Below are 18,599 nucleotides of genomic sequence, written 5' to 3'. Positions count from 1 at the left end.
TAAGGCTTATCCTTATTCAAGGATAAGACTGTGTAAATAAGGAGATAGAATTGATTGCTTTGGTAAAATTAGAAAGTAGAAAGAAAGCCAAGTGAAAAAAGAGAGGGCTAGTACTGCCATATCTTTCAGACCCCCAAATTTATCTCCCTTTAACAGATTTCTGGTTTTTTTTGAGCTGCTTGTTCTATTTTGGGTGTGGAATGAGTTGGAGAAGTTCTGAAACTTTGAAGGCATTCATTTGGTGCCTGTGTATGCCTTTTGAGTGGGAGAAAATCTATACTCTTTTGTAAGTTCCACTGAAAACTCCCACCACTTCTATCGGCTTTGTTTGATTTTTATGTTGTTCCACAGGAAACCAAACAAATAAGGTGTTTTTGACTCTTTGAGATATGTGGTTTGGAGATTAAGGTTGTTGGCAGCAGTCAATTGTGACAGCAGAGGCAGTATTTTAAAAAAGAAAGTCGCATTTTTGGTTCCTGAGTGGGCCTTACGAAAAAAAAGGAACTTAAACTCTTACATTTAGAGGCTTTAGGTCAAGAGTAGCATGCTTTTTCTCTACCCCATTTTTTTTTAAACTCTAAAGATTAAAGCTTCTGAGCAGTATTTGGCCTTTCTTTCAAAGGAGGGTTAGACTAGGTGATTTTTAGAGGTCCTTTCCAACTTTGATCATTCTGTAATTCTGCAGTAATGGGAGTTGGAGTTCTAGCAGTAAATCTGGTGAGGAATATGGAGCAACACATGAAGAATTTTTACAGGTCTCTCAGCAGGAGGAGGAATGGTAGTCCTGCTGCTAAATGAATCAGGGGACCTGAAGCAGGATGAGAAGGAGACTTTATAGAACTAAAGGTGGGTCCTCCATCTCAGTCCCTGGGCAAATGATGAAGCAAATATTTTTGGTGGTCAATGTAGGAAAAGACAGTTACATGGTTAAGAGTTGTTGGTACTGATCTGTGAACGAGAAATTGTGCTTGACTAGCCCAATAGCCTTTTAAAGGAGTTGAGGGGCTTGGAGATTTGGGGACAGTAGTGGATATTATTTATCCTGAGTTCAGCATGGCTCTCTAAACAGACTCCCATAACATTCTCAATGACAAACTGAAAAGATGTAACAGAACTGCTGGGGTCAAAGGGCTGTGATCAGCAGAGTGGAATCCAGTAGCTGTCACAAGAGCCAGTCACTAACAGTGTACTCCAGAGGCTGGTGTAAGAGCCAGTATTGTTCAACATCTCAATTAATAACTTAGATAATGAAACAAAAGGTTTGGCAAGCAACTGAAATCTAGGAGTAGTGAACGATTGAGGAGGACTTTGTCAGGGTGGAGAAATGGGTCAACGGGAATCTAGTGAAATTTCTCAAAGAGAAAGAGCAAAGGCCCCTGGGGAGGAATAACCTCATGTACCAGTGGATACTGCGGGTTGACTCGCTGGAATGCAGCTTTGGAGGAAACTACCTGGCTGTCCTAGTGCTGAATGTGTCAGACACAATGTGCCCTTGCACACAAAACCGAAGCAGTATCCTGGATTACTGAAGGCAGTGCATTGTCATTAGGTTGAGGGTGTTTCCCCTCTACTCAGTGTAAATAAGATCACACCTGGAGTGCTGGATCCAGCTCCTCAGGAAAAGACATACATGGACAGTCTATAGCTGTTAACTGGTCTCTTAAAGGACCAGAAAGGCGATGAAGAAATTGAGGTATCTGTTATACAAGGAGGAGCTGAGAGCCCTGGGCTTGTTTAGCCTTGAGAAGAGAAAGCATGGCATGGGCAGGATGGTGGTGGTAGTATCAATGGTTATAAATACTTGAATTGGAGCATGTGATGAAGATGGAGTCAGACTCTTCTCATTGGTATATCCTGACATGACAGAGGTCAGGAACCGAAACTAAAATAGAACTTCAGTTTAAACCTAAGAAAACAGCTTTGGGGGATGATAAAATCTCTGGCACAGGTTGCTTGGATGGTGAAGTCTCCATCCTTGGAGACATTCAAAACTGGACTGGATGTAGCACTGAGCTACCTGGTCTAGCTGACCCTGCTTGGAAGAGACGATCTCTATATAGATTCCTTCCCACCTCAGCCATTCAGTGCTTGGGTGGAAGTAGACCATTTCAGTCTTGGAGGCTGGTCATATTATATGAACATGAGCCCAGTTACTAAAAACTAGAAGCCACTTAATTTTATTTGGAACCAGTTAGTAAATAATTGTTACCAATTTAAAAAGATAAAATTTATGAAAAAGTTTCAAAATACCAGCAGATTCACAGCTTTCTCAGACACTGGCTTTTACTGATTGCTAAATATAAAGAATTCTAATTTTGAAACTGGAATATCATTTGGGAGTAAGTGGTGGTTTATCATACTGTGTTGTTCAACAACCTCTTAGTAACAACTGTTTTTTTATCTGCTTTTAATTTTATTTATTTTGAAAACAGGACCTTATGTGTAAGTAGAAGATGGGAATGTAAAACTAAGGTAGTATTAATTTCTTTGGTCAGCCAGTTATTGGATAGTTTTTCAATGCATTGTCCATTTCACAGTGCCCTTCCAGCAAGCACAAGCTCTATTCTGTTGTTTTCTTCTTTACAACCCTTCCCTTTATGTTGGTTGACTTGTAAGGCCCAGCCAGCATTCTCTTAATGCATCCTGGGATAAAGTATCATCTTCCTTCACTCCCTCATGGAGTTTTTGGCTCCCACTGCAACCGTTTAACTGCTTGCACGTTGTCATTCTTCCTGTGATTAACAACTTTTCTTCATATTCACTCATTTGTGTGAGGGCAAGCAAACCCAGAAATGTGTTAATACAGCTAAAATGAGAGAGATTAGATTTGCTGTCACAGAGAGTTCTATATTCATTGTTTTCCAAATGCAGTTAAAATCAAGCTAGACAGGTTAGAGACGTGACAAGTGTTGATGTAACAATTTTTGTAAAACCAAGGGCCTATAATTAGTACTAAGGCGTTATTACAAACAGTGGGTAACCTTTCTCATCTTGGTTTGGACAAGAAAAATCAATTTTATTGTTTGAATGCAAGAATTTTTGACAGAGGTATTTTGGATTTTTACCTTTACTCTGGAGGGGAAAAAAAAGCTGATGTGCTAGCAAAGTTACAGGTGTTTGGAATAAATAGAATTTGCCAGGTGCTAAGAATCTATCCTGATTTCTCTGACCAAGTTGATAAGAGTAAATATAAAGGTAGTTAAATGAAAGGGATATTGAAAAACAGTGGTGGATGTGAGAATTTCATTTTAAATAACTAAAAGATACTTCCCAGTTTGGGAAGTTTTAAAAGTTATGTGCTTATGGATAGTGTTTAAACCTGTGGGAGATTTGAGTCTTCCCCTCTCCTCTGCTAATTGCATGAACTTGGTAAAACAAAAAAATCTTCCCAGATAATGTAAGTTCATAATACTGTGGAGGTTTTTTTCATGTCAAATTGCTTTTTAATTCACTTAATTTGATTTTTAACCAGTTTTGGTATTCTTGCACATTTTTAAGTTTTGATCAAGGGTAAAGAGTAAGATGGATTCCAGTGTTCTTGCTTCCAGTGTCACAGTATTACCTTTTATTTCCTCTGGTAGGTTGATTGTTACTGAACAAGGGGTGTTTCCCCTGTTGAGTTTCCCAGGAATGTGTGAACTAGTAGCAAGTTGCACATTGGTGATTGGCATCAGCAAGACCATTCCAAGAAATACTGGCTTGTGTTCTACTAAACTTAGCTTCTCCAGTGTTACCAAAAAAACCCTAAAAGCAAACAACGTACTCCCATAAACCCTCTCAAAATTGAAGTTGATCTCAAGTAATTCAGAATTTCTTTATATTCTCAGGTGTGTTTTAAAAATCACATGCTTATGTAAAGTCATTTGTTGATTTATCCCAGAGTCTTTCTGCAGTTTTGTTTCATTGACACATTTCTACAAGTTAAAATTTCAGTTAAGCTTTTTTCAGTTTTTGTGAGCAATTGTTTCATTTGAAGGCACTGAGATATCCATCTTATATTAAAAGTAGACAAAAGGTAATTTCTGTGTAGGTTGAGATTATTGTGTAAACTCACTTTGTTGGGACAAAGGCCTTCTTTTGGTTTGTGTGTGTGTACTTGTTTAGTTTCTTTTTGTGTGTGTGTGGGTTTTTTTTGTTGAGGATTTTTTTTTTTTAATGTAGGATGATTTGTCAGATACCACAACTAGATTTATCTTGTGCCTGAACTAATCTTGGTTTCCTGCTGCTGGGCAGTAGACTGCTGGCAAGGGAAAACTTTGTCGTAAAGCAAATGCAACCATGTCTTCTTCTGGCATGAGGGAAGGGTGAAGATAGAGTAGAGCCTTAAGAGCTCCTTGACTAAAAGTGCTTTGCTCTACAGCTAATAATTCCACTTCTTCATGGAGCTTCTTGAACTAGGAAAACTTTCTTGAATTAGGGCCTGAGGCTGATGGACTTAGCTATAACACAAGAATCTTGTGGTTCTTACAGAGTTGCTACAATCCCACTATAAAAATTAGCATATCTGATGTAGTTTGACCTGTGCTGGCTTATGAACTACTGTCATGTTGGTCTGCGCCAGACTTGAGTGGTGCAAGGGGTTTTTAGCTCCTTTGCAGTTGATACTAGTGAGCAAGTTGTCCATGAGCCAGCAGTGCCCTTGTGGGCAAGAAGGCCAGCGGTATCCAGGGATGCCTTAGGAAGAGCATTTTCAACAGGTCAAGGAAGTGATCTACTCAACCCTGCTGAGGTCAGTCTGGAGTGCTGTGTCCAATTCTGGACTCCTCAGCACAAGAGACACATGAAGGTCTTGGAGTGGGTCAAGTGGAAGGCTATGAGGATGATTAATGGGCTGGAGTGGCTCTCTCTGTGATAAATAGGACAGGCTGAGAGCTGCACCTGCTCATCCTTGAGAAGCAACAACTGAGAGGTGACGTATCAATGTCTGTTGGTATCAGATGGGGGAGGGTGCCAAGAGAAAGAAGCAAGTCTCTTCTCAGTGATGCTGAGCAATAAGACAAGAACAGGCAGAAACTGATGCACAGAATGTTCCACCTGAATGTGAGGATGAGCTTCTTCCCTGTATGCATGACTATGCTCTGGAACAGGTTGCCCGGAGAGGTTGTGGAGTCTCCCTCTCTGGAAACATTCAAGAACTGTCTATGTGCAGTCCTGAGCCACGTGCTTCAGGATGATGCTGCTTGAGCAGGGAGGTTAGATTGGATGATTGACTGTGGTCTCTTAGAAATTTACTTTAAATCTTCAACACCATTCTGTGTGTGAATGTTACATTGCCTGCCTTATGACAGTTCTGTAGATTATAAAATATATCACATTGCCATTCTTTGGTCTGAGGAGGATATGGAGTGTGACTAATGATTATGTATCTATGCAGAGAAGTATTATACTTTGTTGCTTTATTACTGCTGAATAGCAGTTTAAAATTAATCACAGTGAGCTTTATTTTCTTCACTGACATTCTTGATGGGAGATTTCCATTTTGTTAAAGTAAATTCTTGCTCCTGGAACTTGTTAGCTTTTAAACTTGAAAAATATCACCAAGTTCTTTGAAACAAAGTTTTGTTAGTCAAAATCAGAAATTTCTGTAAGTTTCAGTGAATTAATTTATAAATTTTCATTTGGTGGTTTTGTGTGTGTGTGTTTGTTTAGCTGTAGTGGATAGCAGGATTCTTAAAAAATGAATGTTCTTCCAAGTGGTGGGTAAATGTTTCAGTAGACCTCAAGAAGCAGGTTGCCTTGGAGAATATTTGAATGTGTGCTGACCTTCAGTTAATAGCTACGTGGAAGCTTTTATGCTTTCTCTATTTGAGGTAGGTTACTCCTTCATGGAAGCTAGCTCAGTACTCCTGAATTTGGGCACTTCAAGTTGGAAGTTGTATTGCATCTTTGGACTATGCCTTGCAGTTCAATACTTTCTTCATGTCTGTATCACGGGCTACTTTTGTATGTATTTTTCTCTAGCTAGGGCAAAATGAGATAATTACTACACTAACCTGTTCATATGTGCAGGTAGTCCAGTGTTGAAATAAATTTTCCATCCTTGTCAAGTATTTTAGTTTATGAATGCAATATAAATGTTTCCTCTTTTTTTCTTTACCCATTTGGTAGTGGATACCCTATTTTCAAGAAAACTTAATGGAAAATACAGACTTGAACGCCTTGTTCCAACTGCAGTCTATCAACATATGAAGATGCACAAGCGAATTTTAGGACACTTATCTTCTGTATACTGTGTAACTTTTGATCGGACTGGCAGACGAATATTTACTGTGAGTACAAAATCTTTATTTTTTGGTAGATTTTTTTCATTTTTTAAGTAGAGGTATGTCACCTAATTGTTTCCAAAAACTGAATATAGAGACACTGATTATGAATGAAAAGCAGAATAAGTCCTTTACTACTGTTCCTCTCATATTTGCTTTTTAATAGCCATGCTGGTTTACATATTGAATAAGTTTTGGCATGTGTATTTGAAAATTAGATGTGATGGTGGTGCTGATCTGTGCAGTTCATTGAGGAAACAATTTTCAGTGGAAAGGATTTACCCTGTGTAGATTGTTTCTTCTGGCTTTGTTTTCTCTAGCAAAAACGTAAGCAGAACAAGGAACTGCTGTCACTGAATTAGACTAGGAAGTCAGAGAGAGAACAATCATATGTAACAATCACGTACAACATGGTGTGTTGTAACAAATGTTGATTCACACCAAATTGTCTTTATGAGATCCTTGGAACTCTTTTTAAATACTAGTGGTTTTAGTATTTTTAACTCTTTTCTTATTTTTGTTGTTGTTAAATCATAAATATTAGACAAATGTCTGAAATCAGGACTTGAAATTGCAGGTTTCCCAAGGGATGGGATTTATAAAACCACATAGATGTCAGTGTAATTATTTAGATTTCTTGGTAAGTAGTCAGTTTCAGTAGAGACAAGGATTTCACAAACACACTTCATGCCAGTCCAGGATGCTTTGGCTGCATTTATTGCCTTCCTACGAACACTGGATGTAATCAATACCTGTGTGGATTCAGGAGCTTGATTGTGTCCTTTTAACTTCGTGTCAGATAGCTAGAACAATGCTGATAGAAGTACAGTTCAGGTTTTCTATTTTTGCCTTGACGTCCTAACTTCTAAAATTCTGTCAAGGCAGTTGTAAATATAATACTCTCTTTTGCCCACATGCATCTTGCTTTGTCACATGGGGAGATGTGTGGTTGAAGGAATGAGACAACTTGCAGTGTTTTGAACAGGTGTATTTATTTATTCACCTGTTACTTCAGACATAGAAGAAACTTATTTTCATATTTATTTTGTTTTCATCAGCAAGCTAAATCACAGGCATTAAAGTCTTTTGTCCTGTGGTTTACATGTGATTTGCTTATCAGGAAATGGGCTCTGTGTTGTGGGTTTATTTTATATGTGACATGGCAGAACGCATTAAAGATTTTATGAAAGAATTCTCTTGACTGTAACAACAGTTTTTTTCTAATAGAGAAGTAGGACAGCCTGAAATAAAATGGGAGGTAGAGAGGGGCAATATGTTTCTGCAACCCCAGAGTTTTGCTGGAATTCCTTTGCTGGCTAGTGTCCTCATCTAATTGCTTGAAGGAAAGTTCCTGGTTTAGATCATGATTATTTCAGGTGTTAAATAAAGTGGCCATAGATATTAATTGTGGTTGCTGAATCTTCATTTTGGAGGACCTGGAACTGAACTCATCTCTGCACTTTTAGGTCAATCCAGTGTTTGTGTAGATGTTTAAGTGGTTGTTGGCAAATGGTTGTATTCCACATTTCAGTAAAATCCAAGCTGCTGTACCTGGCCTTATATAGTCAGTGGATAAACAGTTATGAACTATGTGTTGTAATTGCATCCGTATAATGAAATAGTGCTAGTTCTTCTTAATTTAGACCACTACAGCTTCTAAGTCTCTTGTGTGGTAAGTAAATTCATATGCATTGGTAAGGGATTGTTCTTGTCTTACGTTTTTACTCCACAACCTTCAGTGTGTTAGGTAGATGTTAGTTGGATAAGTTGTTTTAGATGTATAATTCTAGAAGCTGCATCATAATTGTTTCCACATCTGAAGGATTGAAAGCCTCTAAATTCAAGCTCTGTTCATGTTCTGTTTCAAATTAAAAGGAAAATAAGTTCTCAACACATTTTTGAGTCATACTCATCTGGGAGATGTTGTCCTTGCTAGAAAGATGTTACTTCTATTTTGCCTAAAGACAGTGGCAATAGGACAATATACATCTTTCCTGCTAGCCTCTGGAATTTGTTGTGTTAGCATAGCAAATTTGTGGTACTGGGGAGACTTCTGTGAGAAGATTCCTCCATAACCAAAGCCAATGCCAGCCAGCTCCAAGATAGACCCACTGCTGGCCAAGGCTCAGCACATCAGTGATGGTGGTAGTGCCACCGGGATGTATTTAAGAATGAGAAAGATCCCAGGGCAGCTACAGCTGGGAGAGAGGAGTGAAAATATGTGAGAGAAACAGCCCTGCAGACCCTATCATGCATGAAGAGGAAGAGGTGTTTCAGGTGCTGGAATAGAGATTCCCTGCAACCCATGGGGGGAAGACTGTGGTGAGGCAGCTGCCCCCGTGCAGCCTGTAGAGACTTTGTATTGTGGTTCTACTGAAAAGCATGACTTGCAGAACCCATGCAGGGTAATAGAAACAAATACTGTCTTCTCTAGTTCCTGCCATAAAATTTCTGACTGCAAAAACCTCTTTTTCTCCCCACCTATATTTTCCCGTCTCCGCTGAGATGATTCTTTCTAAGGAATAATAAACAGCATTGTGTAATAGTTTGTGTAAGATTTCCAACCCAAGATTAATTTGTGTGTTGCTTGGCAGTTTCACTTCATCCCACAAGTGTGTGTAATGGTAAGAAAATGAACCAGTTTTACTTCATACCTTGGTAATGTAGTCATCAATTTTTTCTTGGTGCTGAAGTTGTTTTAGAATGCACTTTTGACAGATGCTTTTTAGTAGGTACATAATTTGTAGCAGTTGTGGATATAACTTTGGAAGCATGAGCTATGGTGTAATCCACATGCCCTTGCTAGTAGAATTGCAACAGTATCTTAAGAGTTGTGGATTGTCCCATTCAGACAGATAGAAACACTAATTTATTTAAACTCTATTGTTGATGTCTTGCCAGGGTGCTACAAAATTTATAATTTTATCTTTATTTTTTTTCTCTTTTGTTTCCCCTTCCCCCCCCCCCCCCAGTTTTTATTGTTGAGACTTGGCTGACGGTATTTTTTCTCTGCAGTGGAGATGTACAATATGCACTTCTATAGTAACACTATAGCCAGCTGGCAGGGAGCAGGCCCATTTTATGCTGATCTTTGTTTGCTGTTACTAAAAAGACCTCTGGGGACCCTCCACGTGATATTAGGTGCCACAACAATATTAAATGTTTTTCCTTGCTGACCATTTAAAATCTTTGTGACTGATTTCTACCTTTTCTAGTGCTTGGTAGTTTTGGGTTTGAGACTTTCAGGTCTCTCTTGAGCAGTGAGGCTCTTATTTGCAGTTTTACACACCAGCAAGCACACATACCCTTTTGTCTCAGCTTCCTGGGTTTTTTGGTGGTGACTACATTTTGAGAAGAATATACAAGCTTCTTCATACTCTAGAGTCTCATATCGTGATAAGAGAGCAACATGAGCAGACACTATCTTTCAGATAGTTACAGCGTCCTTACTGACAAACTGATGATGTACAGGTTTGATGTGTGGACTGTGAGACTGTCATCTTAGGGCAATTTCAGGTTTGAAGGGTTGCAATTAGCAGCACAAGGTCCAGCTGGAGGCCAGTCACTAGAGGTGTACCAGAGGGTGTGGTATTGAGACTGGTACTCTTTCATGCTTCATTTAAGGACCTGGGTGATGGAACAAGAGGGTGCCTTCAGTAGATGCCCAGAAGAAAATAAAACCTGTGTGGTGGATACAGTATCATGTTCTAGCTGACCCTACTTGAGCAGAGAGTTTGCTCTAGACCAAAGTATCTTCTCACCTCAACAATTCTGTGATTCTGTCCTCTGCTCATTGCTGTAACTCAGGCTCTGGTTGTATTTTGTGGTCTGGCACTGTGGCAGTCTAGCAGTTAAATGAGGCAGATTCTGTATTCCACAGAATCTCAGCATGGAAGTTTTATGCATAGGTAGAAAGAATATAGGCTGTATCATTGTTCTTCTCACCAAGAGGCAAAAAATATAATTATGAACAAGCTTCTGTAACTATTTCCTTTGCCTAGGAGACCTGGTCCTATTTTATAAAAGGTAGATGATAGTATTGCCATGCCTTCTGCTGTCCTTAAAGTGTAAATGCTAGATTTCAGAGGCAGATGTGCAGAGGCACTGTAAATAAATGGAACAGGAAAAACTGGTGAAATTTTATAAGGTGGTGTCCCATTGTAACCTGTAGGACCTGTGTGTGTCAAGCAGCAGATCAGTGCTCTGGATGTTTAAAACCAGCTTTGTGTTGTTTCTGAATATGAGTAATTGAATTAAATGTTTACAATAAAAATCTTGTCTGTTGGTGTGTGTGCGGTGTTCAAATGTCATGGTATTGAGTCATGGTGCGGTGCAGACGCTCAGACTTTCAGGAAGGCGCAGAAATGCAATAAAAATGAAGGAATGAGTTCTGAATTTTTTGCTAGGGCTGGGAATTTGTTGTATATAGGCAAGTAGCTGTTAGAATTGTGTTGGAAGACTAGCAAAACTTGAGTCAAGTATGAATATGTGGATGAAATATCTTGAGTTTGTTGAGAAAGAATGGTCATTTCAGTGTTTGTTAATGTGAATATTTAAGCAGGTTTGTGCTAGTGTGACCTAATAATGGAATAGCTTCATGCATGCTGTTTACATAACTTGTTGTGGTAAGTATGATGATGATGATGAAACTAGGAAGATAAGGAACATATGGGTATAAATGACACTGTACCAGTTTATAATTTGCTTTCACTTTTAATGTAAATCTTAATGTATTGCAACAGCTTCTTCAGTTTGTGCTGTATTTTTGGAAAAAGTGTCTTACTGAAGCATAAATCAACTTGCTGTAGGATTTGTGATCTGTGTTATAAATACATCATGGTTTGATGATGAGAATCAATGTAAACCTGTGTTTTGGATGCAATGTAGAAAACTGTTAAAAGCATGGGTGGGAATATCTGCATGTCACTAGTTCTGTTTTTCACGTCACTTCACTGCTAACTCTATCATCAAAACGGCCAATGGCATGGTTGAAATTATTTCTACCTTACTTCTAGGGATCAGATGATTGCCTTGTAAAAATCTGGGCAACCGATGATGGAAGGTTGTTGGCTACCCTGAGAGGGCATGCAGCTGAAATATCTGATATGGCAGTAAACTATGAAAACACCATGATAGCTGCTGGAAGCTGTGATAAAATGATCCGAGTTTGGTGCCTTCGAACTTGTGCACCCTTAGCAGTCCTGCAGGGCCACAGTGCCTCTATAACGTCATTGCAGGTAGGTTTTTACTTTGCAAAAATGAGTCATGAGAATGTTCAGTGTAATAAAAATGCATGCCTGGCAATTAAGCTTGAAGTGAGAAGGAATTTTCATGGTATGCATTGTGAAAAAAGACGCTTATTGTCAAAATGCCTGACCTTTGAAGAATCCTAGACATAATCCTTGTTCAAAACAATAGCATGACACATGTGGGCAGTTCTGTTTTGAAGTACCATTCCTTTGCAGGCTGTGATTCTGAGCACAGGTGCATTGAGTAAAAACTGCAGTCCCTGGGAGTACTTTGGTTTGTTTTTGTTTAGAGTTGCATGCTAATGTGCAACTTGGGTGGTGAGGGGAGGGAGGAGGAACCTGGAGTGCTTTGGAAAGTAACCCAGAAGGATTGCTCTGGAGGGAGTGACGGAGCAGTGTTTTTTTTTTTTTTTTATTTTGGTGTTCATTCCAATCTATTCCAGTCTGTTTCCCTAAGTGTGGTTTGACGCTTGATTTTTTTTCTCTTTTTCTTTTTTTTTTTTTAATTTTTTTTTTGTAAGATGAATTGTGGAACTGCTTAGCACATCTGTAACAGATTAACAAGAGAACTTTTCTTTTTTTCTTCCCCCTTTTCCCAGTTCTCTCCACTATGCAGTGGCTCAAAGAGATATTTATCTTCAACCGGGGCAGATGGAACTATATGCTTTTGGCTGTGGGATGCTGGCACCCTTAAAATAAAGTTAGTTGCTATTTTATTTATTGCTACTTCTGTTTATGTAATTAAGAATTATGTACAAATATGGAGAAAAATTTGACGAAATCATGCTTGTCATTCACTTCAGTATGTGATCGTTTGGTGTGATCTATTTCTAATGTAGCTATACCTTGCTTATCTCTTGTATATCTGTTAATTTAGAAAATGAGTCTACTGTTGGGTTTTTTGTTTAATATAATGTCAAAGTTGGCACTCCATTATTCTGATGTCATCACAATTTCAAATGAAATTAATATTAAGTTGATAAAATTATTGCAATTTAGATTGCAAAATACACTTTTAAAGGAGACAGTAATGTCCTAGTATAAATCAGGATATTTTTGATGTTTGTTCTTTCATTACCTATATTATCTTTTCATAGTTGCTCTTGGCTGTAACATGGCAGAAGGCAGAATTCTTGGACAGCCAGGTATTGATGGCTGAAGTTGTGCCTGAAGTTCATGCCTTCAAAAAATACTAAAAAATGTTGTCAGGACTTTCATATATAATTTTTTAAAAATCAACTTGCTCAACAGCTTTTAAATGCTCTTTACTCTTTATTTTCCTTAATTACTAAAACCCATAGCTTAAAATTGGAAATTGTTGTTTTAGTAATCATTAGTGATTTAGCTTTGATGATAGGATGTGTTCTTATGGATATATGCTCCTCGAAGGTAAGTTCAATTTCCTTGTAGTTTTGGTAATTGCTGCTAGGATCTTTTACTTCCAGTGTGCTGAGGTTATGCAGAGCTTGCAGGCACGCTTGCGTAGGTACTTCTCTAGTTGTTGGGCCTTAACTATTTTGATGTTCTCTGGATGTTTTGTCTCTCTTTTGGTACTGTAAATGAAGCCATGTGTCAGGTTGTTACTACTCTACTGCCTAGTGCATGCTGTAGTCAAATTAGGACTCCCTTTTATACTGAGGGCAGGAGGTGATAGCTGACATCCTTATTTTTGTGTGAAGGAAAGGAGTTGCCACCACTTTATTTTTCTTAAGGCTTTCTAAGTCTGAGCTCTCGTTGACAAGATGAAATCTTGTCAAGGATACACCTTTTGACCCTCATGTTTTTTATATTTTGTTTTGTTTCTTCTCCTTTTCCTAAGTAAAATTTTAGTCTACAGAATTGATTTTTGAAAGTAATTCTGTTATTAGAAAATAGTGAATCCTTGAGAGTTAGGTAGGTTACAATATATAAGCTGGGAGACTAATGTTTAGAAATGATGAAAGTTTGAATGACTCGTGGAGTTGGATGGGATTTGTCTTGAGATAAAACTTAGAGGGAGACAAAATTGTTGCTGGTTGTGGTGGGGTATTCTCAACTAATTCCTTTCCATGGTGATATATAATTGTAGAATAAAAATTTTTAGTGAGATGTGCTGAACAAATATTAAAAGAATAAAAGATATTTGAGGAATGATTTCATGTAGAAGTAACTTCAAAAGGTGCAATTAGACAGGGGCCTAGAGAAAACAAATCAGTTCAGCTGTCATGTGCAGCACGGAAAGGAAGTGGCTTGGTAACCTAAGTCATGCCAGTGACTCGTGTTGCTTAACAACAGAGTGCAGATTAAATTTTGAGTCTGGAATTTTCCTACTGCTCTTACCTTCTGTTTTGGAAATACTTTTTATGTTGGGTTTGAGAAGAGAGAGGAAACCATTAAGCTGTATTTCTTCAGTCTGGAAAAAAAACTAATACATGAAGATGAGTCATGTACAGTCATGAGTGTGTTGAAAAGGGAATATAATGAGGAATTGCTTGTGGGCCCTTATGGTTCTAGAAGGTATCAAATGCAAGTATCAGTTTTCAAATTGGAAGAAGATGGCTGTTTGCAAAACATGCGTCTGATTTACAAAACTCCTTGCCACAGGGTATTATGCATTATATGAAGATATTAAAAGGCATCACTGTGTGCTTTTGCTTGGTTTAGGTTCTTGTTTAAGCTTAGTAGAGCTGTAATGTATTTGAAGTAATTGATGCTTTTTAATCCAAATTAAAACTTGATTAAAATGTCAATAATAAAATAAATAAATTTTAAATAAAAGACAGGTATGTCTTTTGGGACTGGAATATAACCCTATGCCACTTGAGATATCAAAACAATTGGACACACAGACAAGTCTTAATTTTCTGAATTGAACAGTATACTAGTTCAGGGAACTTGTTAGTTAGGGAAATTTTTACTCAGTGTGCTAAGTGATAAATTTTTCTAACTGTGCTTATCATGATTATTCCATTAAAACAAAATAAGTTATACTGGCAAACTTACAGTGCAGTGTGATTTTCCACAAGAAGGCTGCATTGCATGGCCAATGCAGCTTAGCAGTGGATGTGTGTTGTCATAACAGTTTTTATTGAGGTGATTGCACTTCTTACATGCTTAGATGTGGTTGTCCTTCCAGAGCTGTGGAAGCGTGGCAGGTTCCCTCTACATCCATTCAGTTATGTGCTGGGGGAAAGCAAGTACTAGCAATATAAGAGCATCAAGGGAAAGAAAGATGCCTGTTAATTTTTTGTCATAAGGCCTCTTTTGAAGTTATATTTAAAAAATTATGTGTAAGCCATCTGGAAGAGAGTATTGCTGGTGAGGTGGGAAGTTTATCCTTCCATTTATCTGTGTAGTAAAAAATACAGGCTTCCTTCTGTTCAGTATTTCTAAAGAGGAAGAAAGATGACAGGGACAAGATCTCTTACCATGGTTGTTCAGCCTCTGAGCTTGCTGCCCTGTATCTTGGTTCTAGTACAACTCCCACCCCAGGAAGGAGAAATTGGAGCTTTCAAGCAAAACCAAGTTCTGAGTAGTTCAGGTGAAAGATGCTGTAACATGCTAAGGTTAGAACTTGATTTCATGTTCCTCCTGAGCTTGACTGCAGCCTGCTCTACAAGAATGCAGTTTCTATCAGTAATGAAAGTGTTACTAAATAATCCAGTGCTTCAAATGGGGATGGGTGGTGAAGGCTTGAAATTTTAGCTACTTAAAAGAGAAAATCTACATATCCCACCCCTACTTTTTGTACTCAACACTACTCGAATCACCCGGTGGTGGGCAGCCTCATGATTATTATGTGGTTGATTGTAATTTCAAGATGTTTGTGCCATTAGTACTTTGCTGAACTTTTTCATGGGATATGGGAAAGACAGAGTTGGTATTGTGTTCAGTGTGCTCTCAAATTAAAAATAATCAGTTTTGTTCTTAACCACACTGAGTTATTTTCTGTGGTTTTTTCTTACCTCTGCAAATGTTTAGTTTGTTTCATTCTCAGATTGCAAAAGTCTTGTAACTCAGCTTTGCAAAGAACTCTGCTGCAATTAATATTATTTAATACTAAGTCTGAAATTAGGGGCTTCCAATGTTGGTCTCCTATTTTTTGATAACCTTGTTAATTGAGGCATGTTCTGTGTTTGGGTCAGACATATGGCCCAGTCTGGGGATGTTGGTGACAGCTCTGTTTCGATGAACTGCAAAAGGACTTATTACAATAGATTTAGTGTCATAGGGTGAAAGGGACGTTGGCACAGCTGACCACGAAATTGTCAGGTTGTTCAAAGGAAAGTGAGCAACCTTGTTGACATGGTTCTGTGGCTAGTGTGGATGCAAGTTTTTTTGGTGTTGTAGAGGCACCTGTGTGCTGCTCTTCTTTCCTTGAAGAGATTCATGACCAGGAAGCTACCAGGTATGTCTAAAAGCAGTAACATTCCAGGCAGATTAATTCAGTTTCTAAACAGAGGAAGACTGGTTGTTGCTGCAGGCAAAGAATTCACAGAATGTAGCCCAAACAAGATGGGAAAGCAATTGAAAATTCAGGCAATTGAGTCTTACCCTGGATTTAGTCTTCTTTTAGTATTCTGGGTGGTGATGGTAAACATAGGAGTTGGGTTCTTCATCAGTTTACAGTAGGAAGGAGTGAGAAAGTCTGCCTTATCAGAAATTGAAGAATCATGTGCTTCATTCAGGTTTAAGGGAGAATTATTACAACTGGTCAGTGCATCACAGTTAAATTAGTTGCACTGTGAAATACTTGCCCGTATATCTTTTCTGAGGAAGACATTGAGTTTTCTCTTATCTTCTGCCACCTCTTTGCATCACAAGTTTCAATGTTAGCCTGCTACTAACAGACCATATGAGCAAGGCAGCAAAACTGTCTCACAGATTGGAATAGAGGAGCTTCGTGTACTGCTTTTCTTATCTAGTCTCCCATAATTTTAAAAAGAGGGAAAAAAACTCAGGAAAAATGCATGCTGATTTTTGACATTCCTGTTTTGGACAAGATATTCCTGTTTTCTCAATTATCATCAGTGTGATGTCGTGCTTCCCATTTGCTTTCTTATGCAGAAGGCACTTGATGTTAAAGGGAATGGTCATATATCAGAACTCAGATATGCTAAGCCTTTTTCATTAACTTGTGAGCAAAGACTTAAGTTAGAGAGGTTATATCACACATCTGTTTTCTGTGAAGAAGTCCTGCTTTAACTACTGCATGACCAGAGTTAGGGTAGTCTGCATATTAGATTAATAAACTAATGAAATATTCAGTAAATCCATTGAAAATATATGTAAAATGAAACACTGTCCTGGAGAGAACCAGCTTTTTTCCCCTTTCCACGCTTCACAAAAATGCTGATTGCCCGACTCATTTTACAATCTGCTCTTTTGTAGAAGAGTGCTGGAATCTCTTGTCTCCTAATGCCTAAAATAGCGCACATTGGAGAGACATAAGTTTGACAATTTAAATTGGTTATCCAAACTGGAATGAAAGTGCACACTTGCTCTGTTTTGTGGCTGTCCTAACTCCAAAGGCAGAATTAACAAACAGCAGTGGAAGAAAACAACAGCCTATTTATCTATTTACATTTGTTCCAAATTATGTAAACTGTGTATTGAATTATCTGATAGTTCTTGTTAGTATCTCAGTTAAGGAGCATTTCAACTGCTTTGTAAAAAACATCTTTTTCTTGTTTAGTGTATCTTGTGAAGTTTCCTTGTCACAAATCTGCAGGGAGTTACCTTAAAACTCGTGCAGGAAAGGTCACAGAAACAGCCTATACTGAATGGATAATTTGGAGAAAGATTTCTTAACTGATATTGCTGGTGTTTATTACTTTGTTTTATGCATAAACATGACCAAGGTTTAATGCTTATTACTTTCTTTGAGACAGCAATAACTGATTAGTGGAGAAAGATCTCTTATGCATCTGCCTTCAGGTGAAATGAATTATATAGGCCATTTTGCTTTTAAAAGAGAACATTTTGGATGAGTTCTGAATATTCATTCTTTTATGTTAGAGCAAATCTTTAGTGATGACACTCGTGGGTGTAGTGCTGCTGTTCTCTCGTAAGTTAATTCTTTGATGGAAGATTGCAGATGGCATACTGTGCAAGACCACCTACTGGTTTGAGGTTGCTGTAATGCATGAACAGAATTGAAATAATGATTGAAGAACTTGATCTGATTGGTTTTGGTTTTACACATCCTTAAAGTGCCAGATCCACTGAAGCTTTAGTTTTGCTTGCACATCACATTCTGAAATGCATAGAGAAAAGTGAGGGCCACAAAGTAAAATTCCTTACTTCTAACCATTGTCCTGACATTTTGGGTACTGTTTGAAACTAGCCTACAAAGAATATATGTCATTTGAAGAAAGTCTTATATTCTAATACTGTGAAAACTTCAAAATTCATTTAAATTTCTTCGATATCCTTGCCTATAAAGGGCACCCAGCTCTGTTACTCTTTTGTAAAAGCAAGGATATACCATAGGAGAAAACCAGTACACCCAGCAGTTTAAAACTGAATATCATGGGAAACAGCTCTGTTCTACCTTGCTGATAACTTCAGGAGAGTGTTTTATGTAGCAGTATCAGAAGGGAATGGGATTTAAGTTATGTTACAGTGCTCCCTGATGCAAGGATAACTTAGTCCATCTGGATGTCTTAGTTTCCTAAAGATCAGATCATGAAGCATAGTCACACAAAATTGTTTATAAATGGGCAGCCATCTGTTCCTTCATATTTAATTTTGTCCTTCTGTCCTTTATTTCTGAGATATTGACTTGTTTTTTGAAACTAATATTAGGAAATCATTTAACTTTTTTTTTCCTTTTTTAATTTGTAGTCCAAGGCCAACGAAGTTTACAGAACGTCCTCGGCCTGGAGTCCAAATGATATGTTCTTCTTTTAGTGCTGGTAAAAGACTTTCTATTCCTCCTCACCTTGTGTCAGTGTAAGAAGTCATTTGAAGTGTAAAATAAAGTGCAGTACAGTTACTGTAGCATATTTCTTTTTTAATAAGATGGATTTGAATTTAAATGTCTGTTAAAAAGCCCCAAATATTTAAAATAGAAATTCACAATTTATGCATTAATACTTGCTACAGA

At 37.9% G+C, this 18,599-nt stretch overlaps 1 protein-coding gene across 1 annotated transcript in view; it reads left to right on the top strand.

The window, feature by feature from the left end:
- Nucleotides 1-18,599, top strand: part of PHIP (pleckstrin homology domain interacting protein) — a 101,311-nt gene that overhangs the window by 15,721 nt on the left and 66,991 nt on the right. Inside the window, exons 7-10 of the mRNA XM_062489830.1 lie at nt 6,109-6,269; nt 11,279-11,500; nt 12,112-12,212; nt 18,338-18,408. Coding sequence (XP_062345814.1) covers nt 6,109-6,269; nt 11,279-11,500; nt 12,112-12,212; nt 18,338-18,408 — 555 coding nt within the window. The remainder of the gene's footprint in view (nt 1-6,108; nt 6,270-11,278; nt 11,501-12,111; nt 12,213-18,337; nt 18,409-18,599) is intronic.

The sequence above is a fragment of the Cinclus cinclus genome, chromosome 3, assembly GCF_963662255.1.
Source record: "Cinclus cinclus chromosome 3, bCinCin1.1, whole genome shotgun sequence".
Taxonomy (NCBI): Eukaryota; Metazoa; Chordata; class Aves; order Passeriformes; family Cinclidae; genus Cinclus; species Cinclus cinclus.
The sequence above is the reverse complement of the archived record's forward strand: the minus strand, read 5'-3'. Positions and strand labels throughout refer to the sequence as shown.